This window comes from Eretmochelys imbricata, chromosome 3 (genome assembly GCF_965152235.1).
Source record: "Eretmochelys imbricata isolate rEreImb1 chromosome 3, rEreImb1.hap1, whole genome shotgun sequence".
NCBI lineage: Eukaryota > Metazoa > Chordata > Testudines > Cheloniidae > Eretmochelys > Eretmochelys imbricata.
In genome coordinates this window covers 115,266,535-115,288,833 of record NC_135574.1, presented here as the reverse complement: position 1 = coordinate 115,288,833, position 22,299 = coordinate 115,266,535, and the positions used below count along the sequence as shown (strand labels likewise).

Below are 22,299 nucleotides of genomic sequence, written 5' to 3'. Positions count from 1 at the left end.
TGCTTTTCAGTTCTTTGACACCTTCTAAAAAGAGGCTGACTTATTTAAAGCTGTTTTCAGCAGGAATCTAGTAATGTTCAAAAGGAATATGTGCTGGAAATTAGAACTGGTGATCTACTCTCCTTCCGGGAAAGTTGGTTTCCTGTTACAAGAAGACAACAATTGCTGAGATATCAACTCAGATTGTGCTTGTATTTTTGCAGATGTAGAGATCCCAGAAAGCTCTGAGGACTATGTAAAACTTACTGAAAATGCACTCAGAAATATCTCTGGTAGGCATCAAAAAAGCCTAAGCATAGCCCGACCCAGATAAACCAACCCATACCTGTAACAGTGTCCTCTTAGCTCATCTGCTGTACTTCTCACAGCTCACAAGATAGATATTTTCTCACATGACAGCACTACCATGTTAATGCAGAACCTTCCTGCTTTACTACCATTCGTAAAGGTCTTGTTTCTTCAATGCACGCAGCAGAAGTGGAAAGAGTTTTTAAAAGCTGGCTAGGGTGCAATACCTTTTAGCTAAATTACTGACTAACTAGATGTAGCTAATCAGTATTTTACTCAAATTGGTACGGGCTCCTTGGTGTCCAGACTCCAGTATTGTAGCAGAGGGATTCAAAATAAGAGATTCTTATAAGAGGGTCCTAACCCTTGGTTTTCCTCTGGGAAGAGGCTGGTTTCGTAAGGGATGAGAGAGCATCTGCAACTGTTAAAAAAAAAATGTTGTTTTTTAACATCTCCTCCTACATAAACCAATGGAGATCAAGCATATTCCAGAACTGACTTGATCTCTAGAAAGAAATCACAAGTTTGCCATGTTTTAGAAGCATTGCCTGCTAGACCTGGTGAACGTAACTATAACAGCATCGCTTGGTATTTACATACTGCTTTTGATTCTCAGAAGTAGTATAGAAATAGAATCCTCAAGGTACACCAAGATTCCACTCTATTAGCTTTAGGGGAAATGCCACAATGTCAACTGCAAAAAGAAGTGAGAGAGAAAAATTGAACTTTAAAATAAAAACTGAGGGGAGGGGCACAGATACTTAGTCCTGAGTGATTGCCAGGTCTGAGAAGTAGCGATGTCACAAAAAATGTCACTGAGAGGCTGGTATAAAGCCCACTGAGAATTTAGTCTTCCAGAGGGATCAAGAATTATTTAGGGGAAAGAGTCTCTTCAAAACAAGTTGCAGGCCTCTTTGCACCTATGGAAGCTTTGCTACTGTTCTCATGGCAAGAACATTCATCAGTATAACCATCTGTGCTCTGGAAAGTTGCTAACACGGTAACATGTAATCAGTTACAAATTTGCTTTGTCATTTCCCAACACATGGTCTATTGCAGCCACCTTTTCATGCTGCCTAACCTTGTTAATAATCCTTATATTTTTCCTTGGATATAAAGCAAAGGCTTTGAAAAATCTCAAAGCAGTAGTCACATCTTTTGTAATTTTGCCACAGGAGAACCAGGTGCCTTGGAAACACACATCCGTCAGCTGGACAAGGCCTTAGACACTAGTCGTTTCCAAATACAGCAAACAGAAAATATCATTCGCAGCAAAACACCCACAGGACCGGAACTAGATTCCAGTTACAAAGGATATGTGAGTACAAAGTGTATTGCCACCTAGTGACTGGATTTAAAATAACGGTTCTTGTGGCAGGGCACTATATTTAGAGTACAAGTGCTAATAAGTGAACATAGAATACCCATTGAAAAAATGGCTCTTGCAATGCAACAGCTTATTAGGTATAAAGCTATTACTGCCTCTCAGCCCCATTCACACACACAATCTCTACCCTTGATCACACACAGTTATTGTTATTTTGAGGTTATGTAATTATTTGTGAGTTTATAATACCATGAGATTGTAGGAACATAACCCCAGTCAGTTCATTTTCCAATTAAATTTGTGTAGATATTCCAGAGTAATTTCACACACATCCATTTATCCCTCAAATGAGATCATCCTTGTTTTTTTAAAAAAAACTTCTTGATTTCTTAAGATCAGAATTTTATAGACTAATGCATGATACTTGTTTTAATGACATATTATAAACATACATCACATTACACATGTTGTATATGGGAATCAGTGATAAAAAGTTTGATGAGAAAACTTTGTAGAATAAACCGCAACAAACAGCATTGTAAGCCCCTAGTTTTAATTTGGTCCTGCCTTTGCGCAGCGGCTGAGCTTGATGACTTCTTGAAGTCCCTTTCAGCCCTACATTTCTATGATTCTATGACATTCATGTCAGAATGAAACAGATTTTATGTGTGGATACACCATAATTTTTCCACTCTTATGTAACTTTCTTTCACTCCCCATGTCTCCCATTATCATCTTCTTTCGAGCTCCTAGGGCAGATGTCCCCAAACTGTGGATTGCACCACCACCCCTCCCCCGCAAGGGGGCGCGGAGAAACCTTCAAGGGGGTGCGGCAGGGCCCAGGCCAGCCCCCATGGGTGCAGTGAGGGAGCATCATCCAGCACTCCCCACCCCAGCTCTGCTCTGGTCCCACCCGCAGTCATGTCCCCGCAGCCAGTCCTCTGCCTGGCTCCATCCCCAGCCTCAGTGCAGCTCCGCTCCTGGCCCTGCCCCCAGCCTCAGCTGCTGGCCATGGCTCCATTCATGGCCCAGAGTCAAGGCTGGGGGCAGGGCTGGGAGCAGAGCCGTACCTGGGCAAGGGCCCAGCTGCCAGCCTAGGCCTTGGCCCCTTTACCCCGTCCGCGTCCGTTTCTCCCGCCTACCTGAGCCGTGGCCCTGCTCCCAGCCATGGCTTGGGGGGCACGGACAAGGGTAAGGTGGGGACATGACCCTCAAAAGTTTGGGCACCACTGTCCTAGGGTCTTAGTGTTTATAGAAAAAATGTCACCTGAAGACATCCATTCTTTGATTCTGGCAATACCCTGACACAGTGGCACTGAATTATTTCTGTTAATGGAGTTTGAGCCTCTACTCTACATTTAATCCCTTAAATCTCACATGTATAATTCTTTGTGTGTGTGTGTGTGTGTGTGTGTGTGTGTGTGGATCAATGCAAAAATGATACAAATAATATCAAGAGACACAGCATCTCATTGAGATTGTATTGGCCAGTATATCTTATGGCTTTTGAAACCGAAAGATACACTCACAATTGGCAGATCATTAAAACAATAGGCTGCTTCCCATTCTGTCATGTGAAGACCCATTTTCAGAATGTTTTTGAAAATTCCTTTGTATTTAGCCTTTTAGCTCTGGAGTTATTCTACCATGGCATAGACTGATGAGAACTATTTTTAATTTTTTTAAACAGATGAAGCTACTGGGTGAGTGCAGTGGCAGCATAGACTCAGTAAAAAGGCTTGGTTACAAACTGAAAGAGGAAGAGGAGAAGCTCTCTGGATTTATAAGCCTGAACAGTACTGAAACACAAACAGCTGGTATGTAGTGCTGAATCCTTCCATGGGAAACAAATGTGAAATGAGCAGCAATATGTATAGTATTGTCAGAGTAAGCTCTTGGGATTATGCAGGAAAGTAGGAATTTGCTTCAGATTGACCAAGCTTGTGCTACTCCATGCGTGTATGTATGTATGATTGTTTCCACAGTCAGTTTATTTATTAATCAGTTCTTTGTATCGACCGGGCATAAGCATCAAACACATGTGCACATTTTAAGTAACTCGTCACATTATGTCTATCCCTAAACACTTGAGCAAATCGCTCTAGTTGCTGTACATACTAGTTAGATATCTTCTGATAGGAAAAAAAATGTTTTAAACTTGAGATTACAAAATACCCTTTGTGCCATTTTAATCACTGATCTAAATTACTTTTACATTTTTAGCAAAATGAATATTGTAGTCTGCCCATCTCTAAACCACATGCACATGGGGTGAATGAATGACTGTGGAAAACACCCTTTATTTATTTCCATGTAACATAGATGTTTGTCTTATACACTGGCAGTAATTGAAACATATTTATTGAAGGACAAACATTTTTATTGAAAAGGTCCAAGTATGTGTGCAGATAGCAGTAATTATATGTGCAGATGGCTAGTTAAATATGTAAATGGCCATCTGCAAGTGCAAAATCCTTATTGCACACACAGTCATTCATTATATGAATGAAACAGCTTTATCCATGGGGCTAGGGCTTCAGGAGAGAAATAAGGCACTCCTGAGTTCTAATCCTGGCTTTGGCATGGATTTGCTATGTAGCCTTGAGTAAGCCATTTAGTCTCTTGCCTCAGTGTCCCCAACTGTAAAAGGGGGGTAATAATACAATTGCCTACCTCTCGGGGCTGTTGTGAAGATTAACTAATGTCTGCAAAGAGCTTTGTAAACATAAGTGCTATAATATAGATAGGTATAAGTGTGCGTGCAAATATAGACAGATAGTTTTATTTTCTGACACCCTTGTATATCACACAGTGGGCTAAATATTTAATTGCATAAAGCCATAGAAGTGAGAGTTGAAAACTTTTTAGATCAGCTGGTCCATCTTTTGCTGTGTAAAGCCACATACTCAGTGTTGTCTAAAGTTAAAGTTGTATGTGATAATGTTTTGTTTAGGCTGATGTATACTGAGTAAACATGGATGTAATTGTGCATATTATGAATATGCCTTTGTTTTTATTGTATTATGTCTCTGCTTTGGCAGGTGTGATCGATCGCTGGGAATTAATCCAGGCCCAAGCTCTAAGCAAGGAACTGAGAATGAAACAGAACCTTCAGCAGTGGCAGCAGTTCAACTCTGACCTGAACAACGTTTGGGTTTGGTTAGTGGAGACTGAAGAGGAGCTAGAGAAACTCTGTCATCTTGATCTCAGCACTGACATACAAACCATTGAGCTCCGAATTAAAAAACTGAAAGTAAGGTTTTATCTCCATTTTCCGTCCGTTGCCTCAGTAATGGCCTACCATGCAACATGTGAATTGGACTCCATTCATGAGATACAGTTGCTATTTGGTATTCACTTTCTGCATTCCCTGCACAGGAGAATGTGACTAACGATTGGGGTGAGGAACTGGAAAAAAGGCTTGAGAAATCACTTATTTGCAGAAAAATAAACCACCACCATTTTCCTGAAATTCCAAATAAATGTTGGAAACCTTTTTATATGCAAGCTACATTTCCAGAATTGCAGAAGTCAGCTGAATTAATGAAGCTTAGAAAAGGCCAAATTAAATCAATTAAAATCTGTCTTAGCCTAGCTCATGGCAAAAACCAGCTGTTTTTAAAAGAAATGGTACACTCCTATTTTTCTGTTAGTTACAATCTCTTCTTTCTCTGGGTCCTGACATTGTGCCCTCCTAGGGGTCCTAAGCTTGGTGAACTGTGCTACCATTCTCCCAACCCAGCTTCAGCTGCTAGATCAAGTGTCTCCTACCCTGGGCGAGAACGACGTCAGAGCCACTGTGAAGGCAGCAGGTTCAGCACCTGGAGTATTGGGGGAGAAGGAGAGTGCTGTTTTCAGTGACCCCTCTAGTCAATTCAGGGGCTGCATTAATGTGTTTTAGATGGAATCCAGTCCAGCTGCTCTCGTTGATATGAAAGTCACTGTGATATGGGGCATTATTAGGACCTGGGGAAGAGGCTGTAAACTAGGGAGAAAATGGACTCTTCCATAAGAATCCTCTTCTTCTCCTTTAAAATAAAAGAATAATATGGACAGTGGTCTCAAGATGATAAACATAAAAAAGCCAACATAATTTTCAATATAACTGTGAGGCAGAAGCTTTAGTGTTGTCAAGCATTTGTCAGGAGCTACACCACAATTTTCCCCTGTATCTCATATTTGCTCCAGCCGTGGCATAAATAGGCTTCCTCTCAGACATTCGAAACACAAGCCAGTTCTTCTGATCTTTAAAATTCAGCCATGACAACAGGGTTTTAAATCTTAAAAGTTTAACTGACTTATACTAAGTTTTATTGTGAACATAAAATAGTGGATGTTAGAGTGAACATTTGCAGTATTACCACAGATATTTCCTGTCCTAAGTAAAGAGAGAACCTGGTAAGATAAAATACACTTGCATTACCGTACAGCAAATAATTGCTCTTTAATGGCAACCACTACACTTGATTCTTCTAAAAGTCTGTCGCACACTTACTATAAATTAAGTTTTGGGTGTTTTTCACTCCATTCTCCTGTCATCCAGGAGTTGCAGAAAGCTGTTGATAACCGCAAAGCTATCATCCTGTCCATCAACCTGTGCAGCTCCGAATTCACTCAATCTGATAGCGAAGAAAGCAAGAAGCTGCAGGAGCGCCTATCTCAGATGAACATGCACTGGGAACGTGTATGCAGTATGATTGAAGAATGGCGTTGCTCACTGCAGGATGCGCTAATGCAATGTCAGGTCTGTATTGGTATGCAGGGTCTCGTTCCCTTCTTGGACATAATGAGGAATTCTAGAGCTGATGGGATTCATTTTAAATAATCAGCTGACACTCATACACATATCAGAGATATAATTTTCTTCACAGCTTCCTAATCTGAAAGATCAAACCTAATGCTGCCCACATATGCAAACTAAAATGCAGTTTGTGAAGGCTGGCTCTTGAAAGATCTCTGTGCGTTACCTGAAGCATGTGTTCTAAGTCCATGTTCCAGGTGTTCTAAACTGAAGTAAAGTTAAAAGATGATTCTCCACAACCATATTCTGTATGCTAGCATTCACACCTAAGCAAAGCAAATGCAAAGTGGGTATAAATCATTACCAGAGCAGAACAGTATTCATGCAGTGGCAGGGGTATCAGACCCATCGAGTATTTGCAATAATACTGTAATATAGTATACTAATATAGGCTTGTAATCTATAGTAATATAAGAATATAGCCAGTCAAATCTGTTGTGGGAAATAGCAATGTGGCAGAAAACCTCAGCATAATTCAGGGTTCTCTTAAGCTCTCTCATGTCTCTTGTAGGATTTCCATGAAATGAGCCACGGTTTGCTACTTTGGTTGGAGAACATTGATAGAAGAAAAAATGAGATCTTGCCTATTAATCCAAACCAAGACTTGGACACTCTACAGGATCATCACAGACTGCTAATGGTAGGATCATAAATGCCTGGAATGTTTAAAGCCTTCAAAAAAAAATTGACAAGCAGAGAGAAGGTAGTTCTGGAGGTTAGTGATTGGTCTGTGAGGTATACAGTATACTTAACCATGTGGTACTAAGCAGGTCCGGGATTCTCTTTAGTATGGGTAGAGGGAGTAGTGAAATTGGTGGTTAAAAACATTTGGTTTAACATACAAAGCGTCTGTCTAATTACCTTATTGGCTGTTTGTTTGTTTGTTTTAGTTTGGGGTTGTTATTTTGGAAAGGCTATTTTTAATTGCAACTTGCTGGGCTAGACAGGAACTCTAAAAAAAAGTCTACTGCTCATGATATGAGGTTTAGAAGAAATTGCCAGGCATTTATCACCTTTCTTCATTATAGCCTGCCAGGATTTTAGGGCTAGTGGAGCTTTTTTCAGTGAGTCTATTGTGATTGTCTTGGAAACTGAAGTCACTGCCATCTGTCTGTTTTATTGTTTTTGTGGAAGTTCTAGCATTCTCTTTCGCATGTTTCATAATATTTAAGTAGAAAATGTGATTCTTTGGCTTTGCAATAGCAAATCAGACGCGAGTTGCTAGAGTCTCAGCTGAAAGTGGTGTCACTCCAAGATATGTCCTGCCAACTGCTGGTCAATGCTGAAGGCAAGGACTGCCTGGAAGCTAAAGAGAAGGTCCATGTCATTGGAAACAGACTCAAGCTCCTACTGAAAGAGGTCACACATCACATCAAGGACCTAGAGAAAATCTTAGACATTTCAAGCAGTCAGCTGGTAAATCGTCCTATTGTGTTCTCTCCTTTACCACTCATTGAGGGCTAGTTTTGTAATCACACTGACCTTTTTCAGGTGATCAGCTGTAAAATACACTACTGACCCTTATTTTGTTGCTTGGGACTGTGATGCCTGTCTAAGTGGTATGAACCCATTATGAAATGTCCTTCGTAATTTCTACTGTCCAATTCTTTCCTGTCTCTGAGACAGCAATTCATAAATTCCAAGGCCAGACAGGACCACTGTGGTCATCTTGTCTGACCTCCTGTGTTCCATAGGCCAGAGAATATTCCTGCCCCCCCCCCCCCCCCCCGTAAAAAAAAAAAAACATTGCTGGAGCAGATCTTTTAGAAGAACACCCTATCTTGCTTTACAATTGCCAGTGATAGTGAATCCAGCATGACCCTGGGTAAACTGTTCCAGTCGTTGAATTATCCTCACTGTTAAAAATTGGCACCTTATTTCCTGTCTGAATTTTTCTGGGTTCAACTTCCAGCCTTGGCTGCCTACTTTGCTGCCATTGATTCAGTCATCTGGCAAAGTACATGGGGTAGCTACTGTAGCTGCAGTATCTGAACCTGTGGCATGTAAATTATTTCCACAGAGTAAACAGCATCTACTTTCCTATTGGCAAACCAATGAAAAAGCTTGAAATAAATTCTCTAGTGTGCTAACAAAGACCCTGTTTGTTTGTGTTTTCTTAGCTTTGGAAGTGTACTCCATAGCAGCACAAGTTATCTTGCAGATGAGAGTGTGGGCAAGGGGAATGTTATGCTTGTGTCTTCATTGTACATGCCCCAGTCAGATAGAAGACTTTAACACTCTCCATTGTTCTCAGTCCCTCCTCTTGTAGTCCCTAAAACCTGAATTAGTACAAAGTATGAAAAATGTGATCTGTTTTCAGTCTGGCCAGTGTGTCTGTCTCTCTCTCTCTCTGTATAAAACGGTGTCTGGGATTCCAGTGGGAATTTTCACTGAGTACACAACACCTCTTTACCTTCTAAAAACCAATAAAGAGCCGTCGTTTTCTTGGTACTGCCTTTGCCTTACCTTGGGCAGTTAAATGTTATTTCTGGCAGCGTATTCATTTGCCTGTCTTTCTCTTCAGATCCTAATGTGTAATTTATAGTGATTTAATCCTACAGATTTGTGTAAATTTAAACCTCCCTTTGTCATAGTTCAAGGATCAGTAGTGCAAAGCACTTTGCTAAAACCAAGGATTTAATCCCCTTTTTCTGAGTGTGGTTTCCTTGGCAGATTACTTATGTTCTTCTAATCTCTTACGATTCTGAACTTTAGGATTTGTCTTCATGGTCCTCAGCTGATGAACTGGACACTTCAGGATCCCTCAGTCCTGTATCTGGAAGAAGCACACCAAGCAGACAGAGAACGGTAATTTCATGCCAGATACATTCTATCACCTCTTGGGCGGGAGCACCAGATATTTACAGTAGCTGGAGTCAGCTGAGAGGTCTACACCTTCTCCCTGATAGGAAAGAAAAGGGCACAAACCAAGAATTCCCCTCAAACAAAGCTGCTTCCCCAACCCTGCTGCATCTCTCTCCCTGCATGAAATCAGAATTAGAAAATGCTATGTATAAAATCTGGGCTCAAAGTGTGGATGGAGTTTTGAGGTATGGCACACACACACTCTCTTGTATTCTGTTCAAGCAATGGCAGCATCCCAAGGTCTGGTCTTGTCCCAGCACAGTTGCAGCCAATCCCTCTGCTTTCTACCTGGCATCCTCTGCAGAGCTGCTTTGTCAAGAACCTCAATAAAACTTTCTTTTCATGATCAATTAAAACTGTAGCTGGAGCCAGAATTTTATTGAGACTCTGGATGAGAGGCTGCATAGAAAGTTTATAAGGTATTGGCAGGAACACTGGAACAGAACCTGATCAATGGTTGTGTCAACAGCTCTAATGATGCATGTTGTCACCACTAGAACACAATACAAGAAATGCACCATGCCATGCTGCACTCTACTTCTCCACACTTTGATCCCTGTATGGAACTGGAATTTTTGTCTTTCTTTACAGTTCTTTTGGTTGATTTATTTTAATTATTATTCAGTTTTCCTTAGTTCTTAACTATCAGTTTTTCATTTGCACTTTTTATAAAACATCTGAGTTCTGTCCTGATGAACTTTGTGGTCTCTTGAAATTGATTTTGCTACATTCACTAGTTTGCTTCAGATCCAAGTTTGAGAATGTAAAGGAATACTGGCTTTTCAAAAAGGTTGAGAACAACATGAAACATGATAATTTTATTTCTGGAGTCATTAATTTCATATTTTATTAGCTACTTTTTACAAAATTACTAATAAAAGTCATGATACCATAAACTAGAAGATTCCTGCACACTGCAGAAAGTGATAAAGTAATTTACTATAGCAAACTTTGGCTAAAGAATTGGTAGAAATGTAGTATGCCTCATATTAATCTTTTAATCTGTATTTGTTCGTGTCTAATACAATACTGTGGTTTACATACATTATTTTCTTCATTTTTGTCCATAATGTACAGTGTAAGATGCAAGACTCCTGAGGGCCTCCCTTTTTGCATCTGTAATTTTGAAACAAAAATTGATGTCTCTTAGAATTCTAATGCCAAGCACATCACCAGTACTATATTTGTAATAATAATTGCCTAACATCCAGAGACTTTAAGCTTGTTAACCGTCTAAGCTACATTAATTGTGCTAGGAAATAATTGCCAGTGCAGTAATGCACCCACAGTTATTTGGCCCTCAAAATTATGGGTGGAAAGAGGGAAGCCAGACTTTTTAAAGGTGACTTTTGGAATATAATTTTTAATTAGCCACAATTAAATATAAATACACTTAAGTGTATCCCTTTCAATAAGACGAATTAATTCTTATCTCATGTAACAAATTACTTGAGCTAAAAAGTTTTAACTCTTTTTTTTTTGTACCAAGCCTAGTATGTATCATTTTAATGATTAAAACATTCTGTCAAGTTCCTTTTGTCTGTTCAAAGCATTTTCATATTCCACTGGGAGCAGAAGAAAAGCCAGTTTCCTTGGTTCATGGGTATTGGTCACTTCATTTGATTTTATGTTTCCTTTGCTGCACTTTTAATTTGATTTCATCAGTAGCTTGTCTTTATTTGCCTGGACTGAACATTCTTCTTTCTTTACCCCCTGTTCATTGCAAACAGCCACGAGGCAAATGTAGTGTGTCTCAGCCTGGACCCTCTGTCAGCAGTCCACATAGCAGGTACCTTATTCTCCTGGTTTCCACACTCTGCTCTAGAATTCCAAGAGGATGATGGAAATTGCCCATGATGTACATTAAGTGTCTCTCCACACTTAATCTGTCAAAGGGACAGGAATTAACCATTTCAAGTGCAAAGTTCCTTTGTAAGCAGGATTCAGTTATTACAATCAAAATATCTGTAAATAGAAATATTGGGTCATTCTTGAATATACAGCTTTTGCTTCCCATTAGCATCATTTAAATTTATTTTATTTATTTGATCACATGGGTGTTTGTTTACATTCATAATATTGCTTGTTACATTAAGACCTGATCAGCAGATACACCATGAGGTTCATGGCAAAGACTTTTTATCATCCTCTTTATTTCTAGATATTAAATTAAAGCAGGTATTAGACCAATACAATATTTTAGAATTTGTAAAACCCACAAATCTGGATAAAACACACTAACATCCTCTCTTTTTTTTTTAAATTTTTGTTAATATTTTGTTCAGTTTGTGGGTTTTCAGTTCTCATCATTCAGAATGAAAAGTCAGAATTTGAGAATTTTCATCCTAAAAATTGGTAGCATCTTTTCTCTCTGCAATCATAGAACTTCTTTGCAGATAAAACACACTGACATTAATGTGACACTTGACAAGTGCTTGCATCCATGTATCACTCTAGGAGCAGCGCTGCCCCATTTCTGGATGAACACTAGAGAGCAGACTTGCAACTGCAGCTTTTTGCTTTCCACCTTGTCTCCAGCAATCTGTCATCTCTGCGGCTAACAGTGCTTCTGCATTCTCTGTTGTTGGTGTGATGTGTGTGTCCCTTCACTCTTTCACTGATCAGATCACTTCGCCCTATCGAATAAACAAAATTTTTTTTAAAAAGCAAAACAAACATGTAAACAGTATAAGGTACAGGCCCTTGTCCCATTCCAGCATCTAGTGAGTTGCAACAAGAATTTAAAATTATGCGGCGGGGATGGGGAGTAGAGGGGGTGAAAATATATATGGAACTGTAATCAAACTTACACTTTCTGTGTCATCTATGTAGTAAAATTGAAATTCATTAAAATAGTTCCTGTTCGAATGCAAGACATTTTAGGTTTGAAGCCGGGCCAAAATAGATTTATACAGTGATTGAGCAATGGTCAGGAATTCAAAAAAACCTTGAATGAACTTTGTACTTGATGACCTTTATTCCATAAAGACAAACCAGGCTTTTGTTCAACAATGGAATAGCGTGAAATATTGGTGCGGGGGAGGAGCAAAAACTGCTAGAATTTAGAACTAGTCAATATCCAAATTATTTGCCATGTTTAAATGTGTGTAGAGATTCATTTCAAAGTAGCAGCCATGTTTGTCAGTATCTGCAAAAAGAACAGGAGTACTTGTGGCACCTTAGAGACTAGCAGATTTATTAGAGCATAAGCTTTTGTGGGCTACAGCCCACTTCATCGGATGCATAGAATGGAACATAAGTAAGAAGATAGATATATACATACAGAGAAGGTGGAAGTTGCTATACAAACTGTAAGAGGCTAATTAATTAAGATGAGCTATTATCAGCAAGAAAAAAAAACTTTTGTAGTGATAATCAAGATGGCCCATTTAGACAGCTGACAAGAAGGTGTGAGGATACTTAACTTAGGGAAATAGATTCAATATGTGTAATGACCCAGCCACTCCCAGTCTCTATTCAAACCCAAGTTAATGGTATCTAGTTTACATATTAATTCAAGCTCAGCAGTTTCTCGTTGGAGTCTGTTTTTGAAGCTTTCTGTTGCAAAATTGCCACCCTTAAATCTTTTACGGAGTGGCCAGAGAGGTTGAAGTGTTCTCCTACTGGTTTTTGAATGTGATGATTCCTGATGTCAGATTTGTGTCAATTTATTCTTTTGCGTAGAAACTGTCCGGTTTGGCCAATGTACATGACAGAGGGGCATTGCTGGCACATGATGGCATATATCACATTGGTAGATGTGCAGGTGAATGAGCCCCTGATGGTGTGGCTAATGTGATTAGGTCCTATGATGGTGTCACTTGAATAAATATGTGGACAGAGTTGGCATCGGGCTTTGTTGCAAGGATAGGTTCCTGGGTTAGTGTTTTTGTTGTGTGGTTGCTGGAGAGTATTTGCGTCAGGTTGGGGGGCTGTCTGTAAGCGAGGACTGGCCCGTCTCCCAAGATCTGTGAGAGTGAGGGATCATTTTTCAGGAGAGGTTGTAAATCTTTGATGATGCACTGGGGAGGTTTTAGTTGGGGGCTGAAGGTGACGGCTAGTGGCATTATTTTCTTTGTTGGGCCTGTCCTGTAGTAGGTGACTTCTGGTACTCTTCTGGCTCTGTCAATCTGTTTTTTCACTTCAGCAGATGGGTATTGTAGTTGTAAGAACACTTGATAGAGATCTGGTAGGTGTATGTCTCTGTCTGAGGGATTGGAGCAAATGCAGTTGTATTGTAGAGCTTGGCTGTAGACAATGGATCGTGTGGTGTGTCCTGGATGGAAGCTGGAGGCATATAGGTAAGTATAGCAGTTAGTAGGTTTCCGGTATAGGGTGGTGGTGATGTGACCATCGCTTATTAGCACAGTAGTGTCCAGAAAATGGACCGCTTGTGTGGATTGGTCTAGGCAGAGGTTGATGGTGGCATGGAAATAGTTGAAATCATGGTGGAATTCCTCAAGGGCTTCTTTTCCGTGGGTCCACATGATGAAGATGTCATCAATGTAGCGCAAGTAGAGTAGGGGCATTAGGGGCCAAGAGCTAAGGAAGCATTGTTCTAAGTCAGCCATAAAAATGTTGGCATACTGTGCGGCCACGCGGGTACCCATAGCAGTGCCGCTGACTTGAAGGTATACATTGTCCCCAAATGTGAAATAGTTGTGGGTGAGGATAAAGTCACAAAGTTCAGCCACCAGGTTTGCCGTGACATTCTCGGGGATACCGTTCCTGACGGCTTGTAGTCCCTCTTTGTGTGGAATGTTGGTGTAGAGGGCTTCTACATCCATAGTGGCCAGGAGGGTGTTTTCTGGAAGATCACCGATGGATTGTAGTTTCCTCAGGAAGTCAGTGGTGTCTCGAAGGTAGCTGGGAGTGCTGGTAACGTAGGGCCTGAGGAGAGAGTCCACATAGCCAGACAATCCTGCTATTAGGGTGCCAATGCCTGAGATGATGGGGCGTCCAGGATTTCCAGGTTTATGGATCTTGGGTAGCAAATAGAATACCCTGGGGTTCTAGGCATGTGTCCGCACAGATCTGTTCCTGTGCTTTTTCAGGGAGTTTCTTGAGAAGATGATGTAGTTTCTTTTGGTAATCCTCAATGGGATCAGAGGATAATGGCCTGTAGAATGTGAAGTTGAGCTGCCTAGCGGCCTCTTGTTCATATTCCGACCTATTCATGATGATGACAGCACCTCCTTTGTCAGCCTTTTTGATTATGATGTCAGAGTTGTTCCTGAGGCTGTTGATGGCTTTGTGTTCCGCACGGCTGAGGTTATGGGGCAAGTGATGCTGCTTTTCCACAATTTCAGCCCGGGGACGTCGGCGGAAGCACTTTATGTAGAAGTCCAGTCTGTTGTTTCGACCTTCAGGAGGAGTCCACGCAGAATCCTTCTTTTTGTAGTGTTGATAGGAAGGATTCTGTGGGTTAGTATGTGGTTCAGAGGTGTGTTGGAAATATTCTTTGAGTCGGAGATGTCGAAAGTAGGATTCTAGGTCACCGGAGAACTGTATCATGTTCGTGGGCCTGGAGTGACAAAAGAAGAGGCCCCGAGATAGGATAGACTCTTCTCTCGGGCTAAGAGTACAGCTGGAAAGATTAACAATATTGTTGGGTGGGTTAAGGGAACTACTGTTGTGGTTTCTTGTGGCATGTAGCAGTTTAGATAGTTTAGTGTCCTTTTTCCTTTGTAGATTAACAAAGTTTGTGTTGTAAATGGCTTGTCTAGTTTTTGTAAAATCTATCCATGAGGAATTTTGTGTGGAAGGTTGTTTTTTTTTTATGAGAGTATCCAGTTTTGAGAGCTCATTCTTAATCTTACCCTGTTTGCTGTATAAATGTTGATCAGGTGGTTTCACAGTTTCTTTGAGAGTGTGTGACACAATCTCTCAGCATAGTTTGTGTGATATGTAGATTGTAATGGATTTTTTACCTTTTAGTCCTTTTGGTATGATGTCCATCTGTTTGCATTTGGAAGGGAAGATGATGTCTTTCTGTATCTGTACGAGTTTTTTCATGAAGTTGATGGATTTCTGTTCCATACGGCTAAATTCAGTGCCAGACAGTCTCTACGCAAAAGAATAAACGGACACAAATCTGACATCAGGAATCATCACATTCAAAAACCGGTAGAAGACCACTTCAACCTCTCTGGCCACTCCCTAAAAGATTTAAGGGTGGCAATTTTGCAACAGAAAACCTTCAAAAACAGACTTCAATGAGAAACTGCTGAGCTTGAATTAATATGCAAACTAGATTCCATTAACTTGGGTTTGAATAGAGACTGGGAGTGGCTGGGTCATTACAAATATTGAATCTATTTCCCTAAGTTAAGTATCCTCACACCTTCTTGTCAACTGTCTAAATGGACCATCTTGATTATCACTACAAAAGCTTTTTTCTCCTGTTGATGATAGCTCATCTTAATTAATTAGCCTCGTACAGTTTGTATGGCAACTTCCACCTTCTCTATATCTTCTTACTATATGTTCATTTCTATGCATCCGATGAAGTGGGCTGTAGCCCACCAAAGCTTATGCTCTAATAAATTTGTTAGTCGCTAAGGTGCCACAAGTACTCCTGTTCTTTTTATAGAGATTCAGTTCATGACTTTGTAGCTGTACCAGTTCACAATCAAAATCCAAGTGATGTATGGTAGGTAGAACATTTAGTCTTCCAATGCTTCCAAGAAAGTAGATTGCTTGGTTGAAAAAAACAGTAAAATAACATACAGAATAAGTGTTGTATACTTATACATGTGACCCCAGTTCTCTGTTCTTCTCTCAAATGGAGAATCAGGGAGAATTTTTCTACCTCCAGTCACTATAAGGCTTGGCATTCTGTTTCTTATAGAAGGGGGTTGGGGGGGATCGGACACTTAATCTATGACCTTTAACAGCTACGCATAGGTCTTTTATGAACCGATCTGAAGAACAAAGTTTAAATCAGGCCGATAAGCATGCTTGCAGTAGCAACACTGAAGTAAAGGAGTATGTTGTGTCTGCTCCTCTGCTCCCCTCTACATGCCCAGCCACACGCACACCCCTTTGGGAAGGCTTCTGTGTTGTAGGGGTGAGCGACTGGCCCAGCGTGTGTCTTAGTAGCGCTTTGCAGCTTTGGGATCAGCCCACATTCTAATAGGGGCATCTGTGCGGCACCTCTCAGATCAGCTCTGTTCAGCACTGTATATTAACACATCTCATAGCTGTTCAACACAATATTCAATTTGTCATTCAGACAAGCGTGGAATACAAATGAGTTACTACTGAATAGGAAACTTAATCAAATGCGCAAGCCAGACAGGTTGTGGTTGATGTGTAATGTGGTTTTAACTGATAAAGCAGTACAAGCTGTCACTGTGTTCTTTAATATTTTGACATGCCTCTGATCAGAGTACTTTGTGTTTGATCTTGCACTGGATCAGCAAACCCTAATAGACTACAGTGTAAGGGAGAACCAAAGACAAATTAGAAATGTTTATCCCGTAGGATTTTGCAATGGAAAGTTACTTACTTTAAAAATTTGAGGGTCAGCGGGGTTTTACATTAAGCTTGATGACATTCTTCCTTTCCATTATCATAACAAATAGGTTAACATATTTACTTTATCCAGTTGATTTGTCACATAACCCATGTCTGTTTAGCAAGATATCCTCCCAAATCTCCACAATTACATTGTGGCATGAATCTGTTTTGCGAGGCAGTACCAGCTGTTGCACGCTAATTAGGAGAAGCAAATCCCAAAAGTGCATTTTCCCCTAACAGAGCTTTCAGAAAACGTACACCTGGACCTATGCCTGCAGATTTTTTGAAGTGATTAAAATGTTAAAAAGACAAAAATAATTGTGCAATTTGCATCAGTGCGTTTACATTGTCTCTCTTGGGCAGGTTTATTCAAGTTCTGGCGCCACGGATTCAGTCCCCACTTCCTAACACCACCACCCGCTTCCATCCCGAATCAAAGAGCAACCTTATAAACTCACCTTTCATTCTTCAACCAACCCAGGCCACAGGGTTCTTACTGGTTTCAACTGCATAATAGCAGGCAGTGTAGTGTACTGAATAGACCTGGAGATTTGGGCTCAGATCTCCATGGTTCTGTTCCCAGTTCTGCCACTCACTCTGACTTTGGGTTTGTCAGTTAAACTGCCTGTTTAACCACCTGTAAAATGGATATATTAATCTTCTTTACAATGTAAACTAGCTAACTTTGGGGGAAGGAGGGAGGCGGAGTAGCCAATGTAGAACACGCAGTAGCAAAGAACAGCTAATTTAGCTGCATACTGAGCAGTAAGGTGAAGAGATACACAGGAGCTGAAATGAGAATTCCCCCTTCTCCTCTGGTGCATGATAATTTAACTTCTGCCTGCCAGCTAAGCTTTTCAGGAGAGACAAGAGTAGAGGACAAGTTCTCCAGACTTCGCAAACTCCGTGGGCGAGGAATTAGACTGCTTTTTGTAGCCTAAGGTCAAGTCATCAGAGTTCTTGTGTAGATGACTTGGTTTGACATTAGGAAACATGCAGTTGGTCAGATTTGCAGTTGCGCCTTCCACAATATCTAGTCACTAGTATCTGTTTAAGGGAGTAAAGAACAATTGTGAAGTGGTCTGACTGCAGTCCAAACTGAGCAGCTGTCAATGTGACAAACGGCAGAGCAGCCTGAAAGAGAAGGCAGGGAATGCATGGGCAAGAAAAACGAACTACGCTTTCCCCCAAAGTAATATACTGTAATAGCATTTGGGCCCAATTCCCACCCACTGAAATTGATAGGAAGTTTTCCATTTACTTCAATAGCGCAGCAGGTCTTTGGTTGCAGATGTTACCATTTAATCACCCCTTTCCACCCTCATTAAACACTTTGAGCTGCGTATCCAGTTTTCCATCACTATTAATTTGTCCATTATGGTGTGAGTAAGTGTGATAAACAGCAGCTGTGTCGCCAAAGGAATATAGCACTTGAACATTTTAAAACAGACCCTTTGAAGTAGTTTCCTACAGAGGCAAATGTTTCATTATTCACGTCTTGGATCATTTCATACAGTATTAGCCCATTAATGTTTACAGCCCTGCTCTACGACTACTATATTTCAGAGCACTTTTCCAATAACAGCATTAATTCTTCAGAGAATTAACTAGGCTCTTCATCGAGAGCCTCCATACACTTTCCACCACCACCTTTTACTTTTCATGGTTTTATGTTTTTCAAGAAATACAGAAACAAAATCGGTGATGGTGCATTTCTGCTACCATAGTCTTGAGAAGAGGGGAAATTACTAGTTGATGAACAAGCCCACTCCTTTGATCTGTCTCTTGGAAATTCCCTTGGAGACCCTCTTGGTAGCCCCAGAGACATTTTCAGGTGACGTTCAGGTCACTGGGTAACTATTAAAAAAAAAAAGACTCTACTTTTCACATCATGATCATTAACTCCAATGACAAGTGGACACTACAAAATGTGGCACCTGTTGATGAGTTGTAAGCAAGAGTTTTTATGCAAAAAGCCACGTAAGTATGTAAACTCTGCAGCGAAATGCTTGGAAGATAATTAAGCACTCCATGTTCCTTTTGTTCTTACCTCAGCCCATTAACTCTCTGTTTTGGCATTCTTAGACAGTGGAAGGCCTGGTCTAATTGAACTTTAATATGGAGTGCTCTGATGCTGTTAAATGTGCCATGTCCTTTCATTGCGTTCTATATAATATATGATCTTACATGATGCAAGAATAAGCAGCTTTCCATTCTGGCTCCAATGCTGTGGATTTAAGCAATGTGTAATCTTTTGTTTTGATCTTGACCTTTTGACCTAATCATCCCAGTAAGTTAATCATTTAGTGGGCCCGAATATTCAGCTCTCCATTAGTCAACTAAACATAACCAAAAGCTGCCTGGCTTCATTTTAAGTCTTCAGCCTGGGAAGACATCTGCAGATAAGTGAGCTAGTAACAACAAATGATGTCCTCCAGTAAAATATTAATAATTCGAGAACTAGTTACTTCAGTGATCCAAAAGGTACAGGAAAGGGTATAATTTCGTGGCTATGTAACCAAAATTGTCATCAAGACAAATGTAATTCTGAAGATGGCGTCTCGTTTTCCTTTGTGCTGTTTTACATACGTCTTTCCACCTCCTTAACCTCAGTACACCATTGTGTTCTCACTGAACTGTAATCAAACTGCTGTGAGACTTCTATATCAGATAGGTTTCAGAGTGGTAGCCATTTTAGTCTGTATCAGCAAAAATGAGGAGTCCTTTCCTCATTGATTTTTCCATATCAGATAGACACTTGATAATAAAGAGAACTGAAACAAGATTGAAGTATGCTGCAGTATTAGGAGATAGCTTGAGAACCGTTAAATTCCTCCACGTTTTAGTACTTGCCAAAACACAGTACCTTTCCATGCCACCTAAATAGTGTACCTAAATCATTCTGTTTGGGTTTCTTAACCTTCAGGCTATCTTTTATCAACCCATCTAACTGCTAAGAAGCCTTTTGGTTGGTCACACATGTAGTAGGTTTCTGACAGGTTGGGTCAAGAGGACAAAATGGGAAGGTTTGTGCACAGGAGCTGGAACAATTTTTATAGTGGGGGTGCTGAGAGCCATTAAACCAAACTGTAAACCCTGAATATTATGGAAACCGCTTCAAGTAATGGGGTGCGGGAGCACCTCTAGTTCCAGCAATTATGGGTTTGTGTCAAAATGGAATTCAAATTGTATCCAGTACTAGAAAGAAGAACTTCCGTGTTACAGAAAAAGCTAAAAATTTCAGTCAGAATTCTCAAATGTGGGTACCTAAAATTAGGCATCTAAATTGATAACCTGATTTTTGTTTGTCAGGGGTGCTGAGCTCCCACATCTCCCATTGATTAAAAAATTGCTATGGATTTAGATGCTTAACTTCAGGTGTACAGGTCAGGAAATGTTGACCTCAAGGCCTACCTCCCCATCAGATATTGAGAGTAGGCTGTGACTACCATGCTAGTAATATGTTTTCATAGAAAGACAGCAAGGAAATAAGTTACACAGAAAGGGTAAGAAGTCCATTCAAGTTCAGTTACTTTAACTCCTGATTCAGTGCAAAATGAAGCTATGCTGTACTCTGTGGAGACTGAGATACCTCTAATCCAACACTGGCATATTATTGCTCTGGTTGCATGACTCATCATGATACTTCCTAAAAGGAAATGCAGTTGACACTTAAAGCAATGGATGGTTTCCCTTCTAGACTGTGTGTAGATATTGATTGAGTCAGCAGCTGACATGATAGAATATATTTTGTCTTGTCTAGAGAGTACAATCCATTCATTTTTTCTCATGGAAAATCTTTAATGCAGTTAAGTAAGAACGATGGCACTTGAGCTGCCCATGTGCTATTCTTTTTATGATTGATCAGATGTTTTGTTTTCCAATCCCACCAGTGCTAAACAGTGACAGTGTCAGGGTAATGGCATATTCAGTATAAAACACCTCTGGCATTTAAGTATAGAATTTGTATTGACATTAAAATGAATGCTCTGGGAAGAGTTGTTATATTCCAGAAAGCGGTCTCCATTTTGCTAAGACTTCTGTTTATCCTGTATTGATTTCTTTTCTCAGGTCCATAAGAGGTGGCTCAGATTCCTCCCATTCTGAGACACTGGCAGCTCAGCAGCACCCGTCCTTCTTCCTGAGAGTCCTCAGAGCTGCTCTACCACTACAGCTTCTTCTGCTGCTCTTGATTGGTCTTGCCTGCCTTGTACCAATGACTGAGGAGGACTACAGCTGTACCCTATCGAATAATTTTGCCCGGTCCTTCCACCCCATGTTAAGATATACTAATGGCCCTCCTCCTTTATGAAGCAGTAGAATGGCTATTAAAGTTGGAGAAGCATGTCAGGAAATAGGCCTGTTTCAAATGTTAATGCACTCAACGTGGCAGCTTTATCTATCTATTGTAGCCAATGTTCCCATATCATTCTGCTGGCACTAAATTAATAATGTATCCGTACCAAAATGTGTAATGCATTACGTGAGTAATATCCTTTCAAAACTCACATCCCTGGCACTAAGAAGGCTATGAAATAAGTGAGGGAATTTTCTTTCCCTCCAACATTCTGGATCTTCTGGCCACTTTATATCTGGGTCACTGCCCTGTGCTGTGCATAGCCCAAGGACTTTATACTGTCAAGAGAACCTTTTCTCTGAATGAGTTATTAGCTGATCTTTGTTAAATATACTATCAGTATCTTACAGTATTCAAACGAATCAGTGCTAAGGACATTTGTAACATACATTTTTAAAGAGCTTGTATGGCAATGTACTATTTTTCCTTGTTTTTTGTTTTGGGCATGGTGTTCTAACCTTTTCTTTGGATGCACAGGCTGTAAATCTGAAAGGCACTTTTTTAAGGTTTAAACAAATGGATGTAATAAATAAGATCCTGGAAGGTTTTATGAGAAAAAAAAATATTGAATATCAAGTATAAAAAGGAACCTATTTATGTATGTACAGTTTGCTAAGCCAAGTTTTGTTGGTAATGATTTATTTGCATTTATCATAGATACCATACAATATTTTGTCTACGTGCTTTTTAATGACAATTATAGAAACCTGTAAGTTTAGAATGAGAAATGTATGGTAAAAACAATTATAAGACGATGTATATGCTGCAATTATCAAAGAAAAAACGTAAAATAAAAAGAAATGCTGTAATAATGAATTGTAGAAGGAATCTGTGGGAATGGGAAGATCTTGCAAAATTGCTGCAGAACCGTATGAGATATGGGAAAGTGTACGGTTGTAGAATCAGTGATGAATATAAAAGGCTGCTTAATTATGAATTAACATTTGGAAACTCCAGATTTTTCTAATCTTTCTTACAGTCCATGTTTCCCAAACTGTTAGTTTTATATGTATATACGCTGCTTCCCATACTCCAGTTATTATTATTACCAGTCAACATTGAAGAAGACTGTTTTTTGTGAGTTGAAAACATTTAAATCTTCTCCATAGCAGCTTGATATAGACTGACATTAAGACTGAT

The 22,299-nt window shown here is 40.0% G+C and overlaps 1 protein-coding gene across 1 annotated transcript in view; it reads left to right on the top strand.

Annotated features, from left to right (window-relative positions):
* The window catches only part of SYNE1 (spectrin repeat containing nuclear envelope protein 1), a 483,717-nt gene extending 461,748 nt beyond the window's left edge, over positions 1–21,969 (top strand). Inside the window, exons 136-144 of the mRNA XM_077812159.1 lie at positions 1,464–1,606; positions 3,306–3,432; positions 4,657–4,868; positions 6,159–6,359; positions 6,928–7,056; positions 7,620–7,832; positions 9,132–9,224; positions 11,012–11,070; positions 20,874–21,969. Coding sequence (XP_077668285.1) covers positions 1,464–1,606; positions 3,306–3,432; positions 4,657–4,868; positions 6,159–6,359; positions 6,928–7,056; positions 7,620–7,832; positions 9,132–9,224; positions 11,012–11,070; positions 20,874–21,114 — 1,418 coding nt within the window. The 3' untranslated portion in view covers positions 21,115–21,969. The remainder of the gene's footprint in view (positions 1–1,463; positions 1,607–3,305; positions 3,433–4,656; positions 4,869–6,158; positions 6,360–6,927; positions 7,057–7,619; positions 7,833–9,131; positions 9,225–11,011; positions 11,071–20,873) is intronic.
* The last annotated feature ends 330 nt before the right edge of the window (positions 21,970–22,299 follow it).